The sequence below is a fragment of the Helicoverpa armigera genome, chromosome 1 (genome assembly GCF_030705265.1).
Source record: "Helicoverpa armigera isolate CAAS_96S chromosome 1, ASM3070526v1, whole genome shotgun sequence".
Classification (NCBI taxonomy): Eukaryota; Metazoa; Arthropoda; class Insecta; order Lepidoptera; family Noctuidae; genus Helicoverpa; species Helicoverpa armigera.
In genome coordinates this window covers 14,921,735-14,944,889 of record NC_087120.1, presented here as the reverse complement: position 1 = coordinate 14,944,889, position 23,155 = coordinate 14,921,735, and the positions used below count along the sequence as shown (strand labels likewise).

The window sequence follows — 23,155 nt, the reverse complement described above, 5'->3', positions numbered from 1 at the left end:
AAACTATGAAATAGAGAAATAACATACTACACAACTAGCTTTCACCCGTGGTTTCATATCCCTCCCGAAGGATGTACTTCTAACTTTTATATTACTTCCAAGTTTCATTAAAATCCATCCAGTAGTTTTGCGTGAATTTTCAAATTGATCCAGCAGCAAATCGCGAATGCCTCAAAGGTAATTTTCATTTAATTATTTTGTTAGAATTTTGCTATTTTATTACATTATTAGTTAAAGTTATGTTAGTAATGAATCGACTACAAATATGCGTGTTAGTAACATATGACTGAATCGATTAACACGCGCCAACGAAGCGCATCACTATTCGCCCAATCAATGGCGTCACCGTCAATGACCCAACCCGCAACGTACAGTTTTGTAGTTTTCAACATATTTATATCGAGAAACAACTAAATTTTTTGATTTGATATTGTTACGTCTTCATACGGTAAGTAAAACATATACCAAAAAGTATTAGTTTAACTTTATAGACATGATAGCGAGTTACTTGTGTTCGGACTCTACACAAAATGGACGTCAAAGGTATTGTGACGTGATTATGTAAAAAAACTTATCATTAATGGATATAACTGCACCGGTATGTAGATTAATTAGTGTTAAATGAATACTGTTGAGTTGGGGTGCGCCGGACATGTCGGTATGTGCCTGTATGTGTGTTCATTTATTGAGATCAACAGTCGTGACGGAAGCGCACAGGAAGGCATGCCAATGAGTGTCGGCGCACAGGCAAGCCCGCTGCGCCGTCGATGCATCTAGAGACATGTCTTTGTTTTTTAGCGTACTGAAAATCAGCACAGACTTTTATTTACATGACCCCTTTTGGGGTCATTGCCCTATATCGTGAGTAGGGAATGTAGTTGTATTTATCGTTCTAAATTGCTTATTTTATTTGCTATGCGAGTTATTCACGTACATTTCACACGCCTACATTGATTAGTCAGATACGAAATTGTCAAGTATCTATTTGTTTGTGCCAGATATACAATTCTATTGTGATTATTGTTGTTTTCATGAGATACAGAACAACTATTGTCTGTTAATTCAATTAATTGTGTTGGTGATTAGGCAAATGTTTTCTATTATCAAGTTTCTAATAACATTCATGAAGTAGTTCCTACTTAAAGTTTAAATATAATTAGGAGTGAATGTGAATCAATGGTTACACCATGAACAATGAAAGTTAACAATGTATGCAGTTTGTAACATATTGTTATGATATAGTGTAATCATTGTGGTACCATAAGGAGCTAGCTATTTCAATAATGTAGCTGCAAACGCGAATCTGTATTGTTCTGCATAGCCATCATGTCTGCGAAGAGTCTTGTGTAAAATATTATTTTAACTTACAATATCTTAGCAAAACTAAATAGGCAACAGTGATAAGAAATGACCATAGATAATTTCATCTAAATCTTTTCACTTTTATTCAAAAGAACTTGGAGTTTGGGAATTTTAAATAGTTTAAAGTAAATTTTTCCTTTAACACTAAATAGGACATAGACCAATATTCATCAAAATGGTATTTCAAATATGTCACTATGTTGTAGTACCACAATAAAGTTAAAACTGTTGTTTATAAATTAGGATTACTGTTATCAGCTGTGCTTATCTTATCAATATTTGGTCACATCAATTTTATGTTTTGATTTTAAATAGGTATATGTTAACTTCATCATCAGCCTTTTTTTATCACCCAGTAGGGCACAGGCCTCCTCCCACACAGAGAAAGATTGAGAATTAATCACTGCGTTTGCTTAATGCGGGTTGGTGATTTCAGACTTTTATAGTCCAAGTTTCCTCATGATATTTTCCTTCACCTTTTATTAATTTGTTATTGGTGTCCAAGATAAACTTAGAAAGTACATAAAAACTTAGGAAATCATTGGTACTTGCTTGACCTGGAACCGAACCTACTCATACTTGAGAGCTTGGTTCTTTATCCACTAGGCCACAGTGGCTTTTTTACTAAATATTCTTTTTGTTACTTTAGTAATGTAAACTGACTAAATAGATAAATCTATATTATTATGTGGCATCCTGTACATATACAGTTTTCCCCTTTGCTATTCCCTGCATCAGGAAACTCCCAGTTATGACTTATTTCCATGGAATTTGTCATGAATTAATTTAAGCCAAATATTAGTTTTTTATTCCAATGATCTCATTAAATCTCTAATGATAAATCCTACTCTCTTTTAGAATTATTTAGTTTTTTTTAGACTTTTTTGTCTTTTTAGAACCATTTTCCTTGATCAGTTCAACATTTTTTAACAAAAACATATTTTAATAGATGTTTTGACCTAGTATGAATGGAGATTTAAAACTTATGCAAATCATGTGTTTAGAATTCTGAATTTAACAAGTTGATGCATCTAAATGTCATAGAATCATCCTCTTAGTGAAAGGATATATGAATAAATTTATATATTTTTATATTTGTGATCTCATAGTTTCCATCACTCATTAGAAATATGCAGTATGTTTTTCTTGCTTTAAAAAAAACCATGTTTTTTATGTCATGGCCCCAATGAAAAACAATGGCCTATTTATTATTCTTCCAAGTTATTTCTTTTTATTAGTTTTTTTATGATTTTGACAGAAGGTTAAAATTTTGTAGGCCAATTTTATCTTGTTTTGGCAAACTCAAAATAAAAAATCTTAGTACTTATCTATTATTATTTATATATTGCTGAGCTTCTATTTACTGCTATTTGACTCTCAGAGTAGTAACTAAAGGTCCATATTTAGATACAAGGCTAATAGCTATCATTTATCTCTGAATGCTGCATTGCAAATGCCATCCTAATGACTAATATTACAATAATGAATCATGTTTGTGTACTAAACTTGACTGTTGAACCATTTTGTATTACAATCTTGTTATTGGGCTCAGAATTCTCCCCATTTTAGGGCTATATTTAACCCACATACAAGTACTCGAATTCGACCGCTGTTCCCTGAGGTTCCATCAGAGTCCTGGGGGCACTACTTCCCGCATCGGCATAAAAAATGGCCACGTCCTTTTTCTAAGCTCTAGACTGTTTGTGTAATCAATTTCATTTAAATTGGTGCAGGGGTTTTGATGTAAAAGCTGGACAGACAGACAGACAAATAGTTAAATGCATAAGAGGAAAGTGTATTCAAGAGAGAATCTGTGATGGACATTTGCTATTTATATTAGTAGGGATGAGCTACCACAAACCATTTTTGTATCGTTGATCGAATCCTTATTGTTTGTTTCACTTTAACCTCTGAACAAAATGTGTAGATTTTTATTCTGTGATTTAGTCTGCTACCCATTCGTTTTCCCATGTCTAGATAAATTAGTCAGACACTCTAAAAAAGTGTCTTTCCAGGAAGACCCAATTACTACAACATATACTACCTACCTCTTTATAATATTACTATAGACAAAGTTCCCTAAACTGTTTGTTTATGATATCATACAAGCTTCTCTTACATGTAAATGGGTGCTTATCAGCTAATATAGGCTACAATGTTACCAACAGTTTATCCCACTGGCATATGATTTTCCTCAATTTATTTATTATTCATACTGCAGTGATATCAACCTGGACTATTTTTGAACCATAGTTTTTTATGTGCATACAGGTGATTAAAAGTGTATGTAAAGAATTTTGTTTTCGTATTTGGGCTTGTAGCTTATATTAATATTATCAAAATAATGTGCTAGCAATCCTCAATTTGGAATAATGCTTTACAAGCAAACAATGAGATCTGTCATGGATAGGTGTAAACTTCTTGCTTCTGATTTCACTTGTTGGTGGTAGAATCGTCGATATTGGCATCTACTAAGTTTGTTATCAGATAAACTTAAAAAAGCGTATAAGTTTATTGTTTTTATTTGCTATGCGATTTGGTGACATATTTTTTGCTCAAGTTGAAACTCATATGTGTGTCTAAAAATTATTTAATATGCTTTGCGTTATAGTTTTCTCAATCTCCATACAGCAACAAGTAAAAAGGTTACACATTCAGACAGCTGATAACACACAACCTCTTTTGTTCCAGACTTGTGCGGGTTGCTATGGTCTGAGCATAACTCGAGCTTGCGTAAAGTTGTCACCGCAGACATCTGTTGAGAAGTTACCAAACATTCACCGATATGCAGACGATCAAGTGCGTGGTGGTGGGCGATGGAGCCGTGGGTAAAACCTGCCTGCTCATCAGCTACACGACGAACAAGTTCCCATCGGAATATGTACCCACTGTGTTCGATAACTATGCAGTTACTGTCATGATTGGAGGAGAGCCTTACACATTGGGTCTCTTTGATACTGCAGGTAAATATTGTAATCTTACCCCTGCACTCAGGAAAATTTAATGGTTACTTAAGCCATTCCTTTGTGAAGGATTTCTTTAATAATCCGTCACTAAGTTGTGACTTAAGTAATCATTAAATGTATCTCGGGTGCAGCGGTTATTTATATTTTTGCCATTATCTTGCTTATTGTGCACATTAGTGTAATTTGTCACCCTATTAGCAATTACTGTTTACTGTCAGGTTTTTGCTATTTTGTCAAATGTGAAGGGAATGAGAAACACACAAATAACTTTAAACAATGTCATTCCTACTAAAGTCAGCCTTAAATACACAGATGTGTACACAAAAATAACTGAACTCTCGCCTTAATCAGAAAAATGGCCCAGTTAAATACTTAAACATGACAAAAAAATATAATGTTTATTTAATTAATGTGTGATATATGTTGTTTTCAGGTCAGGAGGACTACGACAGGTTGCGACCGCTAAGTTATCCACAGACGGATGTTTTCCTCGTCTGCTTCAGTGTAGTGAGCCCCAGTTCGTTTGAAAATGTCAAGGAAAAAGTAAGTCTATAATTAATAGCGTCAGTTAATTGCTAAACATGTTGCAAATACCTAAATTGTGTTATAATTTGTTGTGAAATGTTTTAGTTTGTATTGGTTGTTAGGTAATAGTGTTCTGCATATTAACGCTGTAAATGGATGATGTTGAAGATAAGAAGTCGATTTTTATGCTATCTTCAAAACAAAATTATTAATTCCCTTCTAACTACGTCACAGGGAAACTACTTCATAGATAAAACAGATTAGACAGGAGAATAGATAAAAAGTAGTTTGTCCTTTCTCATACACTATTATGACACATTTCACTATAAGTCCATACCATATTTCATCTTAATTAGTTGTGTGCAAAACAAACAGACTATAACTTTCACATTAGTAAGAATTGCTAATCTTACCTATGTATTTGAACTCTACAATGAGTGCCAGAAATAACTGAGCAACCATATACATTTCATCTTAATCAGTTGTGTACAGAACAAACCACTACTTTCACATTAGTGATCCACCATCTTAACCTTTGTATTTGGACCTTGCAGAGAGGGTCAGAAATGACTCACTAACTTACTTATTTTGTACAGAACAAACAACAACTTTCACATTCACTCTAATAACCCACCTTCTAACTTCTTCTTATTCTTCTTCCTCCTGTCCTGTTCCCAATTTTATTTGGGGTCGGCGCAATATGTCATCCACTTCTATTTTCCCCTTTCACTCGTCATACTGACACTCACTCCCTTCCTATTCATGTCATCTTTCAGGCAATCCTTCCATCTTTTCTTAGGTCTCTTCCTCTCCATCCATCTACATTCATACTTAGCAGTTTGTTGCGTGCGTATCATCCCTCCTCATTACATGCATCTAACTAAACCTACTTTACCTTACAGTGGGTGCCAGAAATAACTCATCACCAACAGAAGACGCCGTTCCTCCTCGTGGGCACTCAGATAGATCTCCGAGACGACGCGGCCACCATGGAAAAGTTGGCTAAGATTAAACAGAAGCCAGTTTCTCTGGAACAGGGGGAGAAACTAGCTAAGGAACTCAAGGCTGTCAAATACGTCGAGTGCTCAGCGCTTACGCAGGTAAATTATTAATTCTTTCTTCATCATCATCGTCATGATTAGCTTTAGAATGTCTCCTACTGAATATTCCACATAAATTTCGGTTGAGACCTGTGCCTAGATGAGACTTGTGTGTGAGGTTATCTTACCACCTTTCTGTTGACTGTCTCTTAAGCCCTGGTCAAATATGTTGAGTGCTCAGTGCTTATGCAATATTTTTTTTTATTAGCATTCCATAATGTTATTTTATATAATCTAGAAACAATATGGAACCCATAGGGCAGAGCATAAAGAGGTGAGAGAGTTTTACAGTAGCTGTCTTTTTTCTTCATCATGATTGTCCTATGACAGTCGTCCCTCATCAGAAAGCATAAAGAAAGCATCAGGTTGGAATCTGCATCCAAAGCCTATGTGTGTATTTGTTAGGTTATCTGATCACCTTAGTCTCCTTACTTATTTGAATGTTAATACTAGTTGTACATCTGTTTCTGAGACTACAACATTTATGGTAAGGAAGGAACCCTGCCTCAGACAGTAGTTATCGTTTAAGCACATTCCTCGTCTTCCATACTTTATTTGTATGTTGAGCCAACATTTCTAAATGGACGATAATATTATTGTTTTAGAAGGCAATTTATAACTATCTTAATCTTGGATATCGCAGTCATCTGCTACCACTTTGTAATATTATATAGGGTGCCTTTTTTTGGATCGCTCTGTACGTGGGCTTTCCTGACTACAGTCTCTCTCTCATTCCAAAGTCTTTTGTGTACCAGGGCCACGGTAATTCGCGCGAACAACCCCAGCCTGAAAGACCTCACAAGAATATATTCTAATTTCAAACATTTGCCATTGTATGGAATGTGTAATATTTTAAATAGCCAGCTGCTCATTCCCTGCTCAGTAATGTTACTCATCTAAAACATTGCATTGTTCTCGAGTATGAAACCACCATTGAAATGAAGCGATTTTTTAAATATCTTTGATAGGCTTGTATCAAAAACGATCTGTAGAATATTCTAGAAATTAGTAACAGTAAGAGATTTTGTGAAAGAAAACGTTGTCAGTTTTCCTTTATTCTGATAAAACTAAACAAAATTATTCAAATTAGGCGGATAAATCAGCACTTTTTGAGCGTCTGATTAAAAGATAGCCCCCAAAACGCCCACGCTTCATCACTTCCTATGTGTTTTTGCTGGGAAGAAGTGGCGCAACAAACTCCCCAGCAACACATGTCTGTTTTAAGAACCAGATTTATACAAACCAATTCCGGTATAAAAGAGAGATAATAATTCCATAATATTTGCAGAAACATGACTTCCTTATGTTTAAGAGTAATGTCGTTGCCGTCATAATAAACATCGGGTACATTTAAACTTTGTTAGTAAAACATGAATGTCTTTGCCAGTGTTGAAAAAACAAAGTGAGGCTTGAATGACCTAAGTTGCAAATATTTTCATTACGGGTTGAATGTCATGAACTCTGCATAAAGTAACGTGCTGTTAAAAGTAGTAGGTACATCAGGGGCACGATTCTCCTAATTTTACTTAAGCAACGTACGATTCACGTTCGACTCCGATCCAATCCCGACTCGATTACGATTGAAGCGTATGTGGCATTCCGCTATTTTTTCTTTGAAATAAACGTTTTTATCCTTTTCTGTCATTCAATAATGAATCATTTTGTCTGCAAATGATTGTACAGCAAACTACCGTATAGACCAAAATCACCAAAATAGCAGACCAATCGCACACCAATCAAATGTCAATCGAATACTATTGGTCTTTTATTAGTAGCAGAATGCCCGATATGGTTAAAACTGCTATTGCGATCATATTGCGATTCGATTTCTATTCGATTTTGACATTATTAACTTAGGAGAATCGGGCCCCAGATTTGACTCCAAAGGTGACCTATTTTAATGGAATACTCGATTGTATCAATCATCATTTGTCTAGCTTATTCTCAACTATGTAGGAGTTGTCCTCCTGTCTAAGCGGATGCAGCCGAATACCAGTGTTTAACATGGAGCGACTGCTTATCCAACCTCTTCAACCCAGTTACCCGGACGACACTCAACATTATTATGTACATATTTATAGATAAGACAGGAAGTATATGAAGTTTTTGTTCATTACGTTACAGAAAGGACTTAAGAACGTATTCGACGAGGCCATACTAGCAGCGCTGGAGCCGCCAGAGCCCGCCAGGAAAAAGAAATGTGTTCTGCTGTAAAGAGTCGGGGCTCCGAGTCGAACCGACCCACCACGTGCATGCGTAACACGCGACTGCCCTCATCACTCGTACATTTTAGTATTTTACCATATAATATTATTCATACGAAACGTTTTCGAACAATTAACTTTTATTTACAATGACTATTAAATATTTCCGGAATGTATTCAAATATAATAGAATCATAAATTACGTGTACGCTACTTTTAATAAAATATCGATTATAAACATTCAATAAAATGTATTTTAAAAAATTTATATACTCTGTTTCAACATAAGTTGGGCTGAATTTTCAATGGAATGTCTGTATTTTACTAAATTTTGTTTTAAGATAAAAAGTGACAGGTACATTTGTTTAGGCGTAGTACATACACAGTGTGTACTATTTGCGTTTTAAATAATAAAGAAATAAATAAAAGATAAGTCTGAATCGGTTTACAACTACCAGGACTCGTTCTTCGGAATAATTACTTGACGTTAATATATTCGTAGGCGTTTTACTTAAGTAAAGCGTCAGACAGTCATTTGGTATCTATTTACCACTAAATACAGTTTTAATGAATAAACTACTACTACTAAACCTGTACTATGCATGGTGAAACAATTTAGGAGGTTGCACAGAGTTTACGAGCCAAAGCAAGCCTTGCGAATGCTTTTTGTCAAATACAATAAAATTATTATCACAATAAATTATTTGTCCTTAGATATTTTATGGAGTATAATGGATTATTTGTAACTAACGGCTGTTATGGCTCTGTAGATTCCCTATTTGTAAGGGGTGTAATCATCCGTCGATAATCACGTAGGTTAATTAATTTTTCCAATTCTAGCGTTTGATTACGCGGATTAGAAAGTATTTTTTTTATCTAAATTACCATTATATAGTTTGACTGATATAAACAAATTGTATGCTGACAATCACTTTGTATTTATAGAATAAACAATGATGTTGATCGGATAACGAAATTGTTTGCGCTAGTGTGAGCTAGCTAATGAAGCGACTTCATGCACAATATTTGCTATGCACAGTGCGTCTATGTATTTTTATAAGTATTACTTGGTAACATACTAACTTTTATTAAAAAACATTATATTTTAATGAATACAACGCCTGTCTGTATAGACGGCCGTCCACGTTTGTGTTTTATATTATTTCGATGTGTTCTACATAGTTTTAAAAATAAGTTTGATATAAAACACTTAAGATTTACTAAACACCAAACTACTATAATTAGCATTATATTCTAAAAACAGGCAAATATTAATCGCTAAGTGATTCAAACTATAAATTAAATTTTGTGACGCTATACAGAGTAAATTTATTATTATTGAACAATAATGTCTATCATGCAATATGAGTTTGGACTGATAATTACATAAATTCATCATTCCATGAAATAAAAGTTGCATTTACTGGACACTAAATTTGGTTTAACTGTACGTAAATAACGAGTAATCAATGAGTTTGCGCCTAATATATTAAATATATCTTGTGGCATAAGACGGTGCGTATTGTTTATAACGTAGCTTCAGTTAGCCAGTACTTGCGTATCGTGCGATCGCCGCTTCCTACAAGATCGCTTGGTACACAATAGAAATACGTCATATTACTGAAAATAGCAAACAATTCACTTCTCTCTGTCACTGTACAAACTCAGTACATTGTGAAGCTCGCTTGATACTAATGATTCATTATATAAAGGGTGCAATTAATGATTATTATAATTAAATATAATACAATTACTGACTGGGGGCTAATTATGTCAACTATAGCAAATATACATGTACTCGAAATTTGACTACATTTTTATGTATATATAAGCTACTGTATACTTTTTTACGCATGGAAAAGGTAACAAGTTTTCTGAATTAATATTTATTTAGTGTTCCATGTAATTTACATGGACAATGATTATTTTGTATGTTTATGCATTATCAGTGCAGTTATATGTTCTTTGTGTCAAGAAGTAGTTATAGGTGTATATGGAATAAATATATAATGAGATTAAACTAAAAGTTTTATTTTATTTGATGTAACAAGATAACTACCTACCTCACTACACTCTTCAACAATGTAAAATCTTTTATAAATATCATTCAACTTATTTAACGATCAACAAATGTTTTACTGCTTTTCATTAAACTCGATCAAGTGTACCGCATTTATCTACATGTTTTATACACAAATCAAGAAAGTAAACACAAATATTAACAGAACCCGTAATACAGTACCTTGCATTGGATAAAGGCATTATAGGATGACACACACTGCGATACACAAATCATTAAGCCTAGTATAGACCAGGCGTTCCAATGTACGCGATACAGCAGCAATAAGTCAGTACCTACAGTACGCAACGGCACCTCCTGACAAAACCTGGACCACGTTTGGTTTAGTCCAAGCTATAGTCTGTACGCGTCCTCTCTACACCTTTGTATGTACAACCGACTATACGTACATTGGAACGACTCGTCTGCACAAGGCTTTATGAATATAAAAAGAATACACCTATAACTGAGTAACAGTCCAAACGCAGCTGAAATGGCTGGTCTACAAACATAGCACAAAGGTTTTTGAATATTTATAAAGACACAAGTGGAACCGCGAGTAACAGCTTGTTGTAATAAATTTTAGCTTTCACAGGACACCATAGCCTGCCAGTGTTATTGTCGCCAACACAAGCACATAGATTTTGAAGTAAATATGATGTTTCGTTGTTCTAGGATTGATATTATTTTGACAACTTTGACGTAATGATTTTTTAGTGCTTTTACTATTATAACTCCCTTTTTATATTTATTAATCAGTCGTTCTGTTTATTTAAAATTAGCACAAAGCTTTCAAGTAGGTGCTATGAAAATTTCAAGTTAATATGGGCGACGGTTTAAAGTTATCTAAAGGTTGGTCCGGATAGTTCGCTTCTAAGTGCTGACAGGAATTTGGACGTCCAACGATGAATATGGTGTTTTTAGTTCTGATTTATATTTAAGAATTTTAATTTGCTTCTGTATTTCGATTGAAATTATGGGTGGGTACTGTGTTGGATAAGTGAATTTATGTCAAAATGGCGTAGAATCGTAACATCGACAATGGAATCTTAGGACGTGGATGGTGATAATTCTTGTCATACAGAGAAAATTTCGTATAGTTCCAGCTTAGATACGTTTTTGGAGAGGACTACACTACGTAATCTTGTTGACGCATCATAACATGTTCTAGGAACATTTACCTAGGAATGTTTTCTCTGCATGAATAAAGCGTAGTTTATAAATAATGCTGAATGATTGTAGATAAGCGTCACAGGAGCTCCAGCAGCCTGGCTGGAGTCGTGTTAGAGGGGACTCGATCCGAGCGCAAGCTGGACATGAATGGTTCGTACTACTATGTGTAGTTTTTTTAAGTTATAGGTATATCTATGTTCCTTAAGTTATATGAATTCTGATTAAGCATTCAGCTTCATAATTTAAGATATTGCCGGAATATTACGAGTATTATGACCAATCTGAAACTCTTGATCTTCTTGATATTCTTCTGAGGCGAAAATGATTTGCAGCAGTCGCCCATCATTCTCTCTTACCCTTACAGCTCGAAAATAATAATCCTCACATTGGGCGTAAGCACCTGCAGTTTTATCTTAAATTCATGTCAATCCACAAAATAGTCTTTGAGAGCTAAGACTAAAGTCAAAGTTTTTTTAGTTCAAATAGTACTATCGCAGGTTTTCACGAAAGGTTAGAAAGTTAGGTTCCTACACTACCTACACGTTTCCTAGAAGTGGATCTTATGGAGAAGAACCGGCAATAAACTCCACAGTAGATAAACTACGTCGGTATGCTCCAGACTTTAGCCCATTTTATTTCGAAGTACTTCGGTCTCATCCTCTGCATCACATGCCCGTGACTGCCCATCATCACATAGTAAATCGTATACCCGTGCCACTTTGAAACTTCCTCTTATGCACCTACTAATTTCTTCTAACATATTTATGTACGTACATTCTGATCTCAGCTGCATGCACTGATCTCTATCATTCTTTGTGACCCAGTACTTCGACCACAGAGGATGTCATATCTAAACCCGGTCTCAAAGTACCTATAAGTTAAGAATATGGGACCTATACCTAGCAGAGCTCCGATTACATAGGTATAAATAATTTTATTAGCTTCAATACCGGAGATGGATGACCAGTTCACCACAGCTGAAGCAAGATGCGACGACCTTCAGGAGAAAATTGAATTAATCAAATCTTTAAAAAGAAAACGAAAACTCAAAAAACGAAGGTACCTTTTTATTTTACGCAGTTTTTCTTCAGGACGCTGTAGAAGAGCAGACCTTTATTTGTTTTAGAATTTGGTCATATAATGTGATCCGTACGAAATTCAACATAAAATTAATAATTTAAGATCCTGGTCTCACGCTCTTATTTCATTTGACATATTAGTCATATGCACGTGTATTTTCATAATAATGTTTATTTGGGGTCTTCCAGCATGACTCGAGTATCTGATCCGCCAAAGACACCAGACAAGGTACCCTTCATTACTGTGCGAACGCAACCTAAGAAAAGTAAGTACTACTGAGTTCAATTACTAGTATATATCTGTCGCCAAACTCTAAGGCGGTTTGTAAGTAACTTCCGAGCGTATGTGGCCATACGCTCGAAATTCCGAACCGACATACAGTTTGACGAGAGAGAACTACACTTTAGTTAAGTTAAGCGCTGAATTCGTTTCCAACTCCAACTCAATAGCTTTATTAAACAATAGGTAAATAAGCTGCAGCTTAAAAGTGTTTAAAGGAAACGCAAAAGTTACAAGTACTTACAAATATTTTGATCTTTTTGCACCTAATTATAACGAGGTGAATAGAAGAGAAAATGACACTGCGCCGATGCCAGTGCAGTCCTAATGATAAATAATATGGGCACAAGCTCTTACCTACCCCTTCATAACTGTCACGAAAATGTTTCAAAACAATCTATCCATTCAACTTTCATAAAAAAATCTCCCGAAATTAGGTCGGATAGATAGGTCAAAAATTGTCGAACATTATCCAAGCAGATTCGTATCCCTGCCCTCATATACTTAGTTTAGCATAGGAAAATTGTGCCAGCCTTGCTGATTACAGAGGTGTCGCAGCAAGCCTCAAGACTGCGTCGGTTGGAGGTGCCTCCCAACCCCACGCGAGGGTACCTGGACCCTGCCACCGTTGAACAGCATCGGATGTTGGGCCAAGTTCGAGGGTACAACCAGGCCTTCAGGCATCCAGGACAGGAGCACGTTGCGGTAAGCTTTCATTATTTAGATTTCAAGATAGTTTGATCTCCTTTTGTAAATTCAGTGTAGAGTGGTGATTTCTATGTCCTTATCTTGAAGTTGAGAGCTATCATAGGGGGAACTCTTAGGCCCATTGTTAAATTGTTGAAAATCTATAGTAATTTGTCGTCTGGGCCTTATTGCAATACCACAACTAGCTGGCCAAGAGACTATGAGCTGATATGATACATCAGGTCTTCAAGAACTAACAGCATTGTTTTTATTACTATAGGATTATCCAGCGAGCTCAGAACATCGAGCGTATCCGAAGCTTCGGCGGCAGCGGTCTCAGGCGGATGGTGATAGTAATTATCTTTCTTTATTTTACGGCCTTATGGCTCTTAGGGTTGCCCGGGTTACTGGGTTGAGGTCAGATAGGCAGTCACTCCTTGTAAAACACTGGTACTCAGCCGCATCCGGTTATTCTGGAAGCCGACCCCAACATAATTGGGAAAAGGCTCGGGAAATGATCTTACAGCCGTTTCTATCTCTATTATTTTGCTTACTAGACATAGTAATTTGACATTACTTGTATGGGGCTAATGCTTATAATTTTATTCTATCCCATCAGATAGGTAGAATTTTGGGAACGGCCGTTAGTGGTTGTCTTTTGTTTGTCTATATAATCTTTGGAGCCGCTTGTCGGATTTCCAAAATTTTTTCACTGTTAGATAGCTACAATGCTCCTGAGTACCATGAGCTATATTTTATCCCTGTAAGGGCAGTAGTTCCCACAGGAAGAAGGTGAAATCGCGGGAAAACGGCTAGAGCTGAACAAACGTTTTATCTATCTACCTGTCTATTTTTCTAAGTAGAAGTGTACTGTTGTAAGGTATCTGTGGTCAGCGCGGACAGGACGCCAGTGATGGAGTGCTGGAGGTGGCTTGTGGACAGGACGAGATCGGCGCAGAGTATGACGCCTTCGATGTCTACCAACAACCCTCGGAGAGGTGAGTTCCTTGAGTTCTGATGGCGACTGACTCGTTGCCAAGCGGGTTTTTTTTTACTGTGGGTGCAGTATGTTTTTTAGGGTTCCGTACCTCAAAAGGAAAAAACGGAACCCTTATAGGATCACTTTGTTGTCCGTCTGTCTGTCTGTCTGTCTGTCTGTCTGTCTGTCTGTCTGTCAAGACCCTTTATCTCAAGAACGCGTGAACGTATCAAGCTGAAATTCACATGAAATACTCAGGTCTATTGTCCCTTTAAGCTGTGAAAATATCAAACTTCTAAGCCAAGCCAATCAAAAGATACAGCCGATTATGTCGATATTTTCAACAAATTTTCGACACTCGCAAAGGAATCAAAACCTACAGGATACTTCCCGTAAACTCAGAGTCTTGCAATTTGGCATGAAGCATTGTCATATAATGCAAATATAGGAAAAATTACGAAAATCTCATTTTTTTAGTTATATAATGTAAAAAAAAATATTTTAATAAAATGAAACTTACTACCTTATTTCTCACGAACGAATAAAGGTATCAAATTGAAATTTATACCAAATACCTAGGTCTATTGTCCCTTTAGGCAGTGAAAAAATCAAACTTCTGAGTTAACGCGATCAAAAGATACAGCAGTTATACCGACACCTTAGACGAATTTTCGTCACACGCTAGGGAATCAAAACCTACAAGGTACTTCCCGTGAACTCAGAATCTTGAAATTCGGCAAGAAGCAACGTTATATAGTACAGATAAAGGAAAAATTGCGAAAATGATAAATTTGAAGTTACATAAAATATTATCATATCAAATCAAATATTTTCCTCATTTCAATGCGGAATTTAAACGACCAAGTTTGACGGATTTGAGAAATCATTTCTTTGTAGTAAAAGAGTATACTCGCCGTTTATTTCCATTGTCATCAGGTCAGGATCTGATGATGGAAATCCTGAGAAATCGAGGGCAACTATCAGAAATTGTAGGCATGCATAGGATTAAAACTTGATTCTCAGATGTATGTCTGGTAATACTATCAAACAGTGAAGGTTTAGAGCTTTCTTGATGATGGAGACGTGAGAAAGTCGAGAGAACTCCTCAACGGTATGATTTAGTAACGTCGTGTTTGGGCTTATATTATTCGTATTGACGAGAACTTTTCACAAAAGTTAAAAATAAAAACTTTTTACAAAAAAAACAACTTCTAAAAACAACAAGAAAACTGTTTATATGCATCGGTCTAGATCTCGGTGGATAAATAAATATAGATGCATCCTCTAGACACCGACTTCTAGACCGATGCACCTAACATCTTTTTAATTTCTTTCTTGCTTTTGTTTTCTTGTTGCTTTTTTATATGTTTGAAGTTGGATTTGTTTATTTATTTATTTATTTAACAATTTATGCACACACACAGAATACAGAGAAGAAGAAAAATAGAACAGATAGTACAAAGGCACAGCTTATTTCATTAGAAATCTCTTCCAGCTGGCCCGTTGTTTGTAAAATGCTACAAAATAAAATAAAGCCGACTTTATAAAACAAAGAAAGGGACAGAATTACACTTTTGTCAAGGCTCTAGAAACATAAAGCCAGCAGCCCCGAATCCTACTCTCTAGCAGTCGTTGTTACAATTCGACAGTTACAAGTCGTCAGGCAGTTTCGAAAAAAACCTGAAATTGGGGCTCGTTAGGTGATTAATCCCTCAAAAATAGAAGATCCCATTTGTACTGAATTCTCATCACCTAAAATAAAATAAGCTCCATCCAACACAAGGTTACGTTATAAATTGTAAAGGAGTTCCCATAACTATATCTGATCTTTGCTATCGATCCCACAATGGCAGTCAAAACCTATCTATGTGGGAAGTTGCGGTTGGCGCGAGACTCACTTTTTATATATACAGGATTTGTGCGGAACCCTCGGTGCGCGAGTCCGACTCGCACTTGGCCGGTTTATTTGTAGGACATTCTGACAGACTAGCGCGAGCGTTGCACTATTACTATAAGTGTGTTACCAATTATATTATCGGATATGCGGGCAGCCCAGGAGGAAAATATTCACTTAGTGGCTTATTTTTTAACTTTTACCCTACTCCCTCAAAGTTAAAAGTCACAAAAAAGACGTTTCTTAAGTACATATTTCGAGCCAGATTATTAATGAAGTGATTTTACAGGATCTATAATATAATGATTAAGTTGCAGCCCAGTGATAAGTACGAAGAAGCCCGTAGAAGCGCGTCCAGGGAAACAGTCTGGCAGTCGGCGGAGGCACGTGCCTAAGGAAGTCATCCCTAAAGAAAGTAACGTACACATTTTTAAACTATGCTTCTATAGTAACATTTATATTAAAAGAGAGGATTTGATTGTTTGTTTGATTGAATCGAAGAGGCTCCGCAACTATTGAACCGATTTAATAATTGAGGAACACTCATTTAAACTGTAGTTTAACGTACCGTTCGAACGGTCATCGAGTCCATACTTAGAAAGTACATACAAACTTAAAGAAGTTGCATTAGTACTTGCCTCACCGGAATCGAACCCACACTCATGAGAGCTTGGTTAATTACCCACGAGGCCACCACGACTATCGCTTAGGGTGCGTCCACATCTGGCGAATGCGCCGCGAATGCGCAGCACGCGAGCCGATCGCGAGCTGTCCGCGAGCTGCGCGCGTGCAGTCACTGCAATAGTTCGGTGCGCCTCTTTAGCGCAACTCACGCAAGGCTCGTATAGAGCGCGCGAGCGGCGCGCGATCTGCGCGCAATCAGTTCTCGCCCTTACAGTTCCGTATATTGGCTCAGTACTATCGAAGATGGCAGACGTCGCGCGCCGCCTGCGCGTCGCTCGCGTGCGGCGCTTAGGTCGCGCGCGAGCTGCGCGCGGGCCAAGCAGAAGCGGCGCACGAACAAAAATGCACGCGCGCAGCTCGCGGACAGCTCGCGATCGGCTCGCGTGCTGCGCATTCGCCAGATGTGGACGCACCCTTAGGGTACGTCTTCACGGTGCATGTAGCTGGAGCAAGTTAACATGCGCAAGTGACAAGAGCACGCGAGTATTTTGCTTTGCTACATGCGCGAGTGGCTGGATTCGCATGTTTTTAAAATGCATGTAATCTGCGCCTGTGTCTCAACATGCAACATACACTGAAAAGACGCACCCTTACTAACTTGCCCCTAGTCGCGCTATATTACTACCAAGTCTTCCAACTTATTTGTTTTGTTATCCGTTAGCCGACCAAATGCCAGTGCAATGGCGGGGAGCCCCACCGTCACCGCCGGTTCGTCACCGTGTGCCTTCCAACAAAAGCCATCATTCCTCAGGTAAGTTTGATTCATCAACCATCTTTAGTGTCAAGTTACAGCCTTAATTATCGTTCCACTGCTGGGCACAGACCTCCTCTCACACGGAGAAGGATTGAGCGTTAATCACCACGCTTGCTCAATACGGGTTGGTGATTTCAGACTACCACAATAATGAAGTTTCTAACGTTAATTTTCTCACACAAAGGGAAGGAAGCTTTTGCGTCAGGAGCTCATCAAGTGGAGGAGCGTCCAGTGGTGGAACTGTTCAACAAGAGTCGGAACAGCCCCACGGACGTGAGGAGGCAGACCACAGCGCCCCCGCCTCCTGCACCGCCCGTAGAGAGGAAAAAGAAAGGTGAGCGATAACACTTCATTTGTTTTCACTATGTAGATGTAGCCATATTCTTTGATCCACCTAATGTTGAAGCTAAAAATGTCCTACTTTATTATTTAGATAAGCAAACGATAATTAATTGATTGATATAAATTATTAACTATGTACAAACTATGAAATTAAATATTGATTTTTTAATTTAATTTAAAATGTCAATTGCTTTCATTGCATTCATTGAATGGGTTCAATGGTATTATTAAAAAGTAAAATTATTTTCATGATGGGTATATTTAGTATAGCATTAGGTATGAGCGCTACTGTACGCTTATACTTATTGTTTTATCCCAAAGAGCGCTTTATTTAAACTGTGGCTTTGCTAACCACTTTTTACCTAATTTTAAAAAAGTACGAAACGTTAATCGAACGCTTTGGTAACACTAAACGGGGATTTAATAAAACGTTAGGTAGGTTGTTGGAGACATACATATTTTACTGTTTTAGTATTTCCAGTTCGCCTGCCACCCAAACGTGAAACTGACGAGTCCATGGGGCCTTTAGAACAGAATATGGACCAAATGGAGATCAAAAAGGTTAGTTTCTTTGCGATTTCAATTCTCTTTTTTAAATTGAGCTCATTTGTTTGTTGCGATAGGAAAAAAATAATGTATTTGCGACAGCCGAATAAAAACGAAGTTACAACACTTGAATTTTGTGTTGTCCAACTCCCAACCTTTATTGTGCGATTATTTTAGATTTGTTGAAACAAAAAATACTTTAGGTAGGTATCTTAAACTAGCTGACCCAAAAAACTCCGTATCATTTAAACCTTCGCTAGACCTCTACAAACATTTTAAAAACGAAATAAGCCAAATCGGTTCAGCCGTTCACGAATTTTACTGAGAATAACGAACAGGAATTCATTTTTATCTACAAGATTTTAGCTAATCTAAAAGACGGTACAATTCGAATCACTATTCTTCAACCCTGTTCACTTCATACTAGGACCATCACCCACGGCGCGTGAAGTACCGGAGTCGCCGCTACGAGCTGCCAACAGTCGCGTCTCAGATGAAGCAAGCCGGCATGAGGTACTACTACGGCACCTCCAACCATACCAACATACCCTTCGTGGTGAGCAAGAGCACAGCGCCCTCACATAACATCGGAGTTAATATACAACAGGTCAGTTTTTGTTTTGCTAGTGTTCAAAAATATGATCATATAATATAATCCGACGCCATTATTGTACTTTTGACTTTTTTATTGGTTGTAACGATGACACTAATAATAATAATAAAAAAAAACTTTATTTTCTCTTCAATTACAGAGTTAAGTACATTACAATACAGGTTGCTTTTGTAAGAGAATGGTGTCTGTTTAAGGTTACCCCTGTGTTACAGATCACCATTTATCCTTTTGAATGGTATACAGCACATTTTGTAAGGAGAGAGGCAAATAAAAAATGGCACGCTTAACTGTAACATTCATTGAACATCCTTGGCATTCGTTGCGGGTAGTCAGAAGCCAGTAAGTCTGACACCAGTATATCCAAGGGGTATTGGGTTGCTCGGGTAACTGGGCTGAGGAGATCAGATAGGGCAGGTGCTCCTTATAAAACAATGGTACTTAGCTGAATCCGGTTAGACTGGAAGGCGACCCCAACATACTAGTTGGGAAAAGGCTAGGTAGATAATAGTCTGACATAGGTATGATAATTATGATCATTCTATTTTCAATACGGCCTTCTATGACATCAGTTCATTGGTTGGTATATTTTGGAACGAGTCGACATTACGGCGACGATTTATGACACAAGCATTGGCCAGTGTATTGAGTCAATGTTTCGAAACATATGGATCCATTTTCCTGCACTAAAATTATCCATCTCCGTTTTCTTATCTATTTTATCATTTGTTCTTTGCAGGTTTTAAATGGGCTCAAAATACAACAGCCGTTGTCTGGCATACCCCTTACAATCGCGCATCATATGGGTACGTATCTTTTTATCAACTTTGCTATATTCAATTTTATTTTGTCTTTGAGTGACTTATAACTTTATTTCCAGGTTTGGGCCACGTACCTTCGTACGGGATGAAGAGTGCATCAGTCGTGAGTATCAACATTCATTAGTTTTTCCGAAATTTTCTTGACATAAGCTTAGGGTGAGTCTACACGGTGCATGTAGCTCGCGCATGTTGAGGCACATGCGCAGGTTACATGCATTTTAAGAACGTGCCAGTCCAGCGAGTACCAAAGCAAAATAACCACCCGCGAGCTCTTATCACTTGCGCATGTTAACTTGCTCCAGCTACATGCACCGTGTAGATGCACCCTCAACATCAAACGCGTTTTATCAGTTTCATATGTATAGGTTCCTATTTTCAAGCAAGCAGTATTAGCCGCTTTGTACACAGATCAACATTAGTTGAGTTTGTGCAAAGCGCCTTCAAATACACACTCTTAAAATAAATTTATCATCAGAAAAGTGGGCAGGCCGTTCAACACTTACCACGGAATTCAATAACCAATCTCATCTCTGGATTTGCTGGACCAGCCCCATACAATACCTATCTCCAGTGAACAAATTCAATAACAGATAAATTATTGAAGCCTCGGGCGGCGGTTGCTGCGACTGCCCTCCTATGTAACCACTGCTTAATATGTAACCATTGCTAGTTGCGGCAATCAGAAACAAACAACTGAAAATTGTTTGCAAAGCGCCTTAAAGTAACCAGTCCTAAGATATGTATATCATCAGGCTTGTAGGAACTCCATTCAACACTTACCACGGATTTCAATAACCTATCTCATCTCTGGATTTTCTTACCAACCCCATACGATCAAATTCCTATGAACAGAAGTACAGATATATTATTGAATCCTCCGTATACTGGATTCACAGCAACCCTCGCTCGACCACCGCGAGATAAACGCGATCCGCCTCGGCCGGCGGTTGCTGCGACTGCCCTCCTACAAGTACATGTCGTACAACCGTCTTCTCACGTTGTACCGTGAGGGAGACGGCATGGTCCCACGGTTCCTGAGGGCTATCTCCCGTCCGCACTACTTCTATACTTCTATGTACAAGTGAGTATCCAACGTGTTTTTTTAGAACTTGGCCCATTTTCATCGATGAAACGTCAGTGTTCTTACAACTTTTTACTATGAAAATTGACGGGAAAATTCGTAGTTAATAGAAGGTTTAAGTTATCTGTGAAGTTGGGCGTTTGCAACATCTCTTAGATTGCCCCCTAAGGATCAGTAGTAGTTTGGTTTTTATAAATCGGAAAATATTTTATAAATTGAAAGCCTGGGCTTCCGACTAACTACGTCATGAGAACATCACAACAACATCACTACCACGATTTAAAATCTGTGAAAAAGAAGTTAGCTTCACCAACTGGCTGTATTCTATCTATGTCATTTTACGATATCATACATAGAATGCTTATCCTGAAGTAATACAATTCTGCCACATAAGTAACACCTTCAAATTTGACTTCTTAATTTCCCTTTCACAAACCAAAATCTCCACATTACCTTGTTTCCCACATAAGTTTTCAATTGCGTATTAATGTTTCAAGCAGTCTCGCGACAAATCGCGATGACTTCGACGGCGCCACGTCCAAGGGGCGCGGCGGGAGTCACGAGGCCAAACAAAGTCTTGCGGAGTACGCAAACCTTTATAGGGAGTACGAACATATCGACAAATGTATTAAAGAAGGGAATTATGAACCGGAGCTGGAACAGCGCAGGGATGAGCTCACCAAGGAGTTGGCGGCACGAGAGGAACATATACGCAGGGTTAGTAATTCATGAATGTACTTAACAGGTTTTTTTTGGAGGACATCTGTATTCTCGTCATTTTATGGTATTTTATGGGTGTGTCTAATGGCCATTTTCAGCCTTAGATACAGACAGTATACTTATTTAAAAGTTTGAGAAATGTTTTTCAAAGAGTTTTCATTACTTTTTTACAGAAAATTACATCGTGGCTAACTGTGTATATTAATACATTGAAACAACATAATCCGTGTGTCTATCATACCTACTCTTATCCTAAATTCAAGTATTTTCTATCAAAATTCCATATCCTTGCTTCTCAGGTGGTACAAGAGTTCAGAGCGTCAGGCGAGGCGGAGCAGCCCCTCCGGGCGACCGCGTCCACAGCCGAGGAGGGCTACAGGCACTCTGCCTACAAAATAGGGGATCCACAACAGTAATCAGTCTACGGAACCTACCAAGCACTAGCCCGATGACGTATGCGCTATAAAAACGTCCACGAACACCTTTAACGTGCCCTAGAATTTACGTCAGTTTCTATCGAGCTGAAACTACTTAAAAATGTTCAAAAATGACAAACTTCTTCTTCTCTCTTCTCAGCTATTAATCCCACTTGATAAAGGTTGAAGCCTTAAAAAAATATTACAAATAAAAATAAAATTCATGAATTGCAAGTAATGATTACATCGGTACTTTTAAATGCGGGTTCGGTTTCTAAAAATTGATTTTCTGTAAGTCTGTTGGCGTTTAGACTCGTCGCCAATACTTTTGCATAATGTTGTATTTATTTAATTTATTGAGCTTATTTTTTTACATCGGAAGGTCCTTTGTTCCTTTGTCTAGTGTTGTAGACAAGTACCTTGTAACCGATGTCGATACTTCGCTTTCTATTGCTTCGCAAATTGCGCAAGTTTAAATAAATTAGTGGATATGTACGTAGGCTAACAAGTTTCAGTCTCTCAGCAACAAAGTAGCGTTCAGACATGTAACGAATGTTCGATAACTCGCGTTTAGTTGTTCGTAGGTTTCGATGGACGTTTTGAAGTGCACTTCGTTGTAAACTGTGCGTAACGCGTGGTTTTGACGGAATAAATCTCGGGTATGGTCCGCCCGGGCCGCGGGCTCACGGGTGCGGGGGCAGCACTAGCTTCGACTTCTCTTTTATCGATACTCGTCTAGGCTTAGCTTGATAAGGACGCTGAGTTGTCTAGATCTAGACTTCTCTAGGTTATTGTGTATTGTATTTGCTATATTTGAATGTTTGGAACCGCTAAGAAGCTTGTAGACCGGTCCCATATTGTTGTCCAAACTGA

The 23,155-nt window shown here is 37.5% G+C and overlaps 2 protein-coding genes across 2 annotated transcripts; both read left to right on the top strand.

Annotated features, from left to right (window-relative positions):
• The first annotated feature begins 290 nt into the window (after positions 1-290).
• Positions 291-10,183, top strand: LOC110373859 (cdc42 homolog). Its single transcript, XM_021331276.3, has 5 exons — positions 291-448; positions 4,054-4,325; positions 4,762-4,871; positions 5,756-5,953; positions 8,078-10,183. Exons 2-5 carry the CDS (start codon positions 4,148-4,150, stop codon positions 8,165-8,167), a joined length of 576 nt encoding a protein of 191 aa, XP_021186951.1. The 5' UTR covers positions 291-448; positions 4,054-4,147; the 3' UTR covers positions 8,168-10,183.
• Positions 10,184-10,875: 692 nt separating this feature from the next.
• LOC110373875 (uncharacterized) lies at positions 10,876-22,475 on the top strand. Its single transcript, XM_064036967.1, has 16 exons — positions 10,876-11,068; positions 11,459-11,539; positions 12,331-12,448; positions 12,658-12,734; positions 13,296-13,453; positions 13,716-13,788; positions 14,316-14,433; positions 17,601-17,743; positions 17,931-18,080; positions 18,561-18,649; positions 19,062-19,241; positions 19,984-20,050; positions 20,125-20,168; positions 20,962-21,146; positions 21,644-21,863; positions 22,166-22,475. The coding sequence occupies exons 1-16, from the start codon at positions 11,041-11,043 to the stop codon at positions 22,280-22,282; spliced, it is 1,848 nt and encodes a 615-aa protein (XP_063893037.1). The 5' UTR covers positions 10,876-11,040; the 3' UTR covers positions 22,283-22,475.
• Positions 22,476-23,155: the final 680 nt, after the last annotated feature.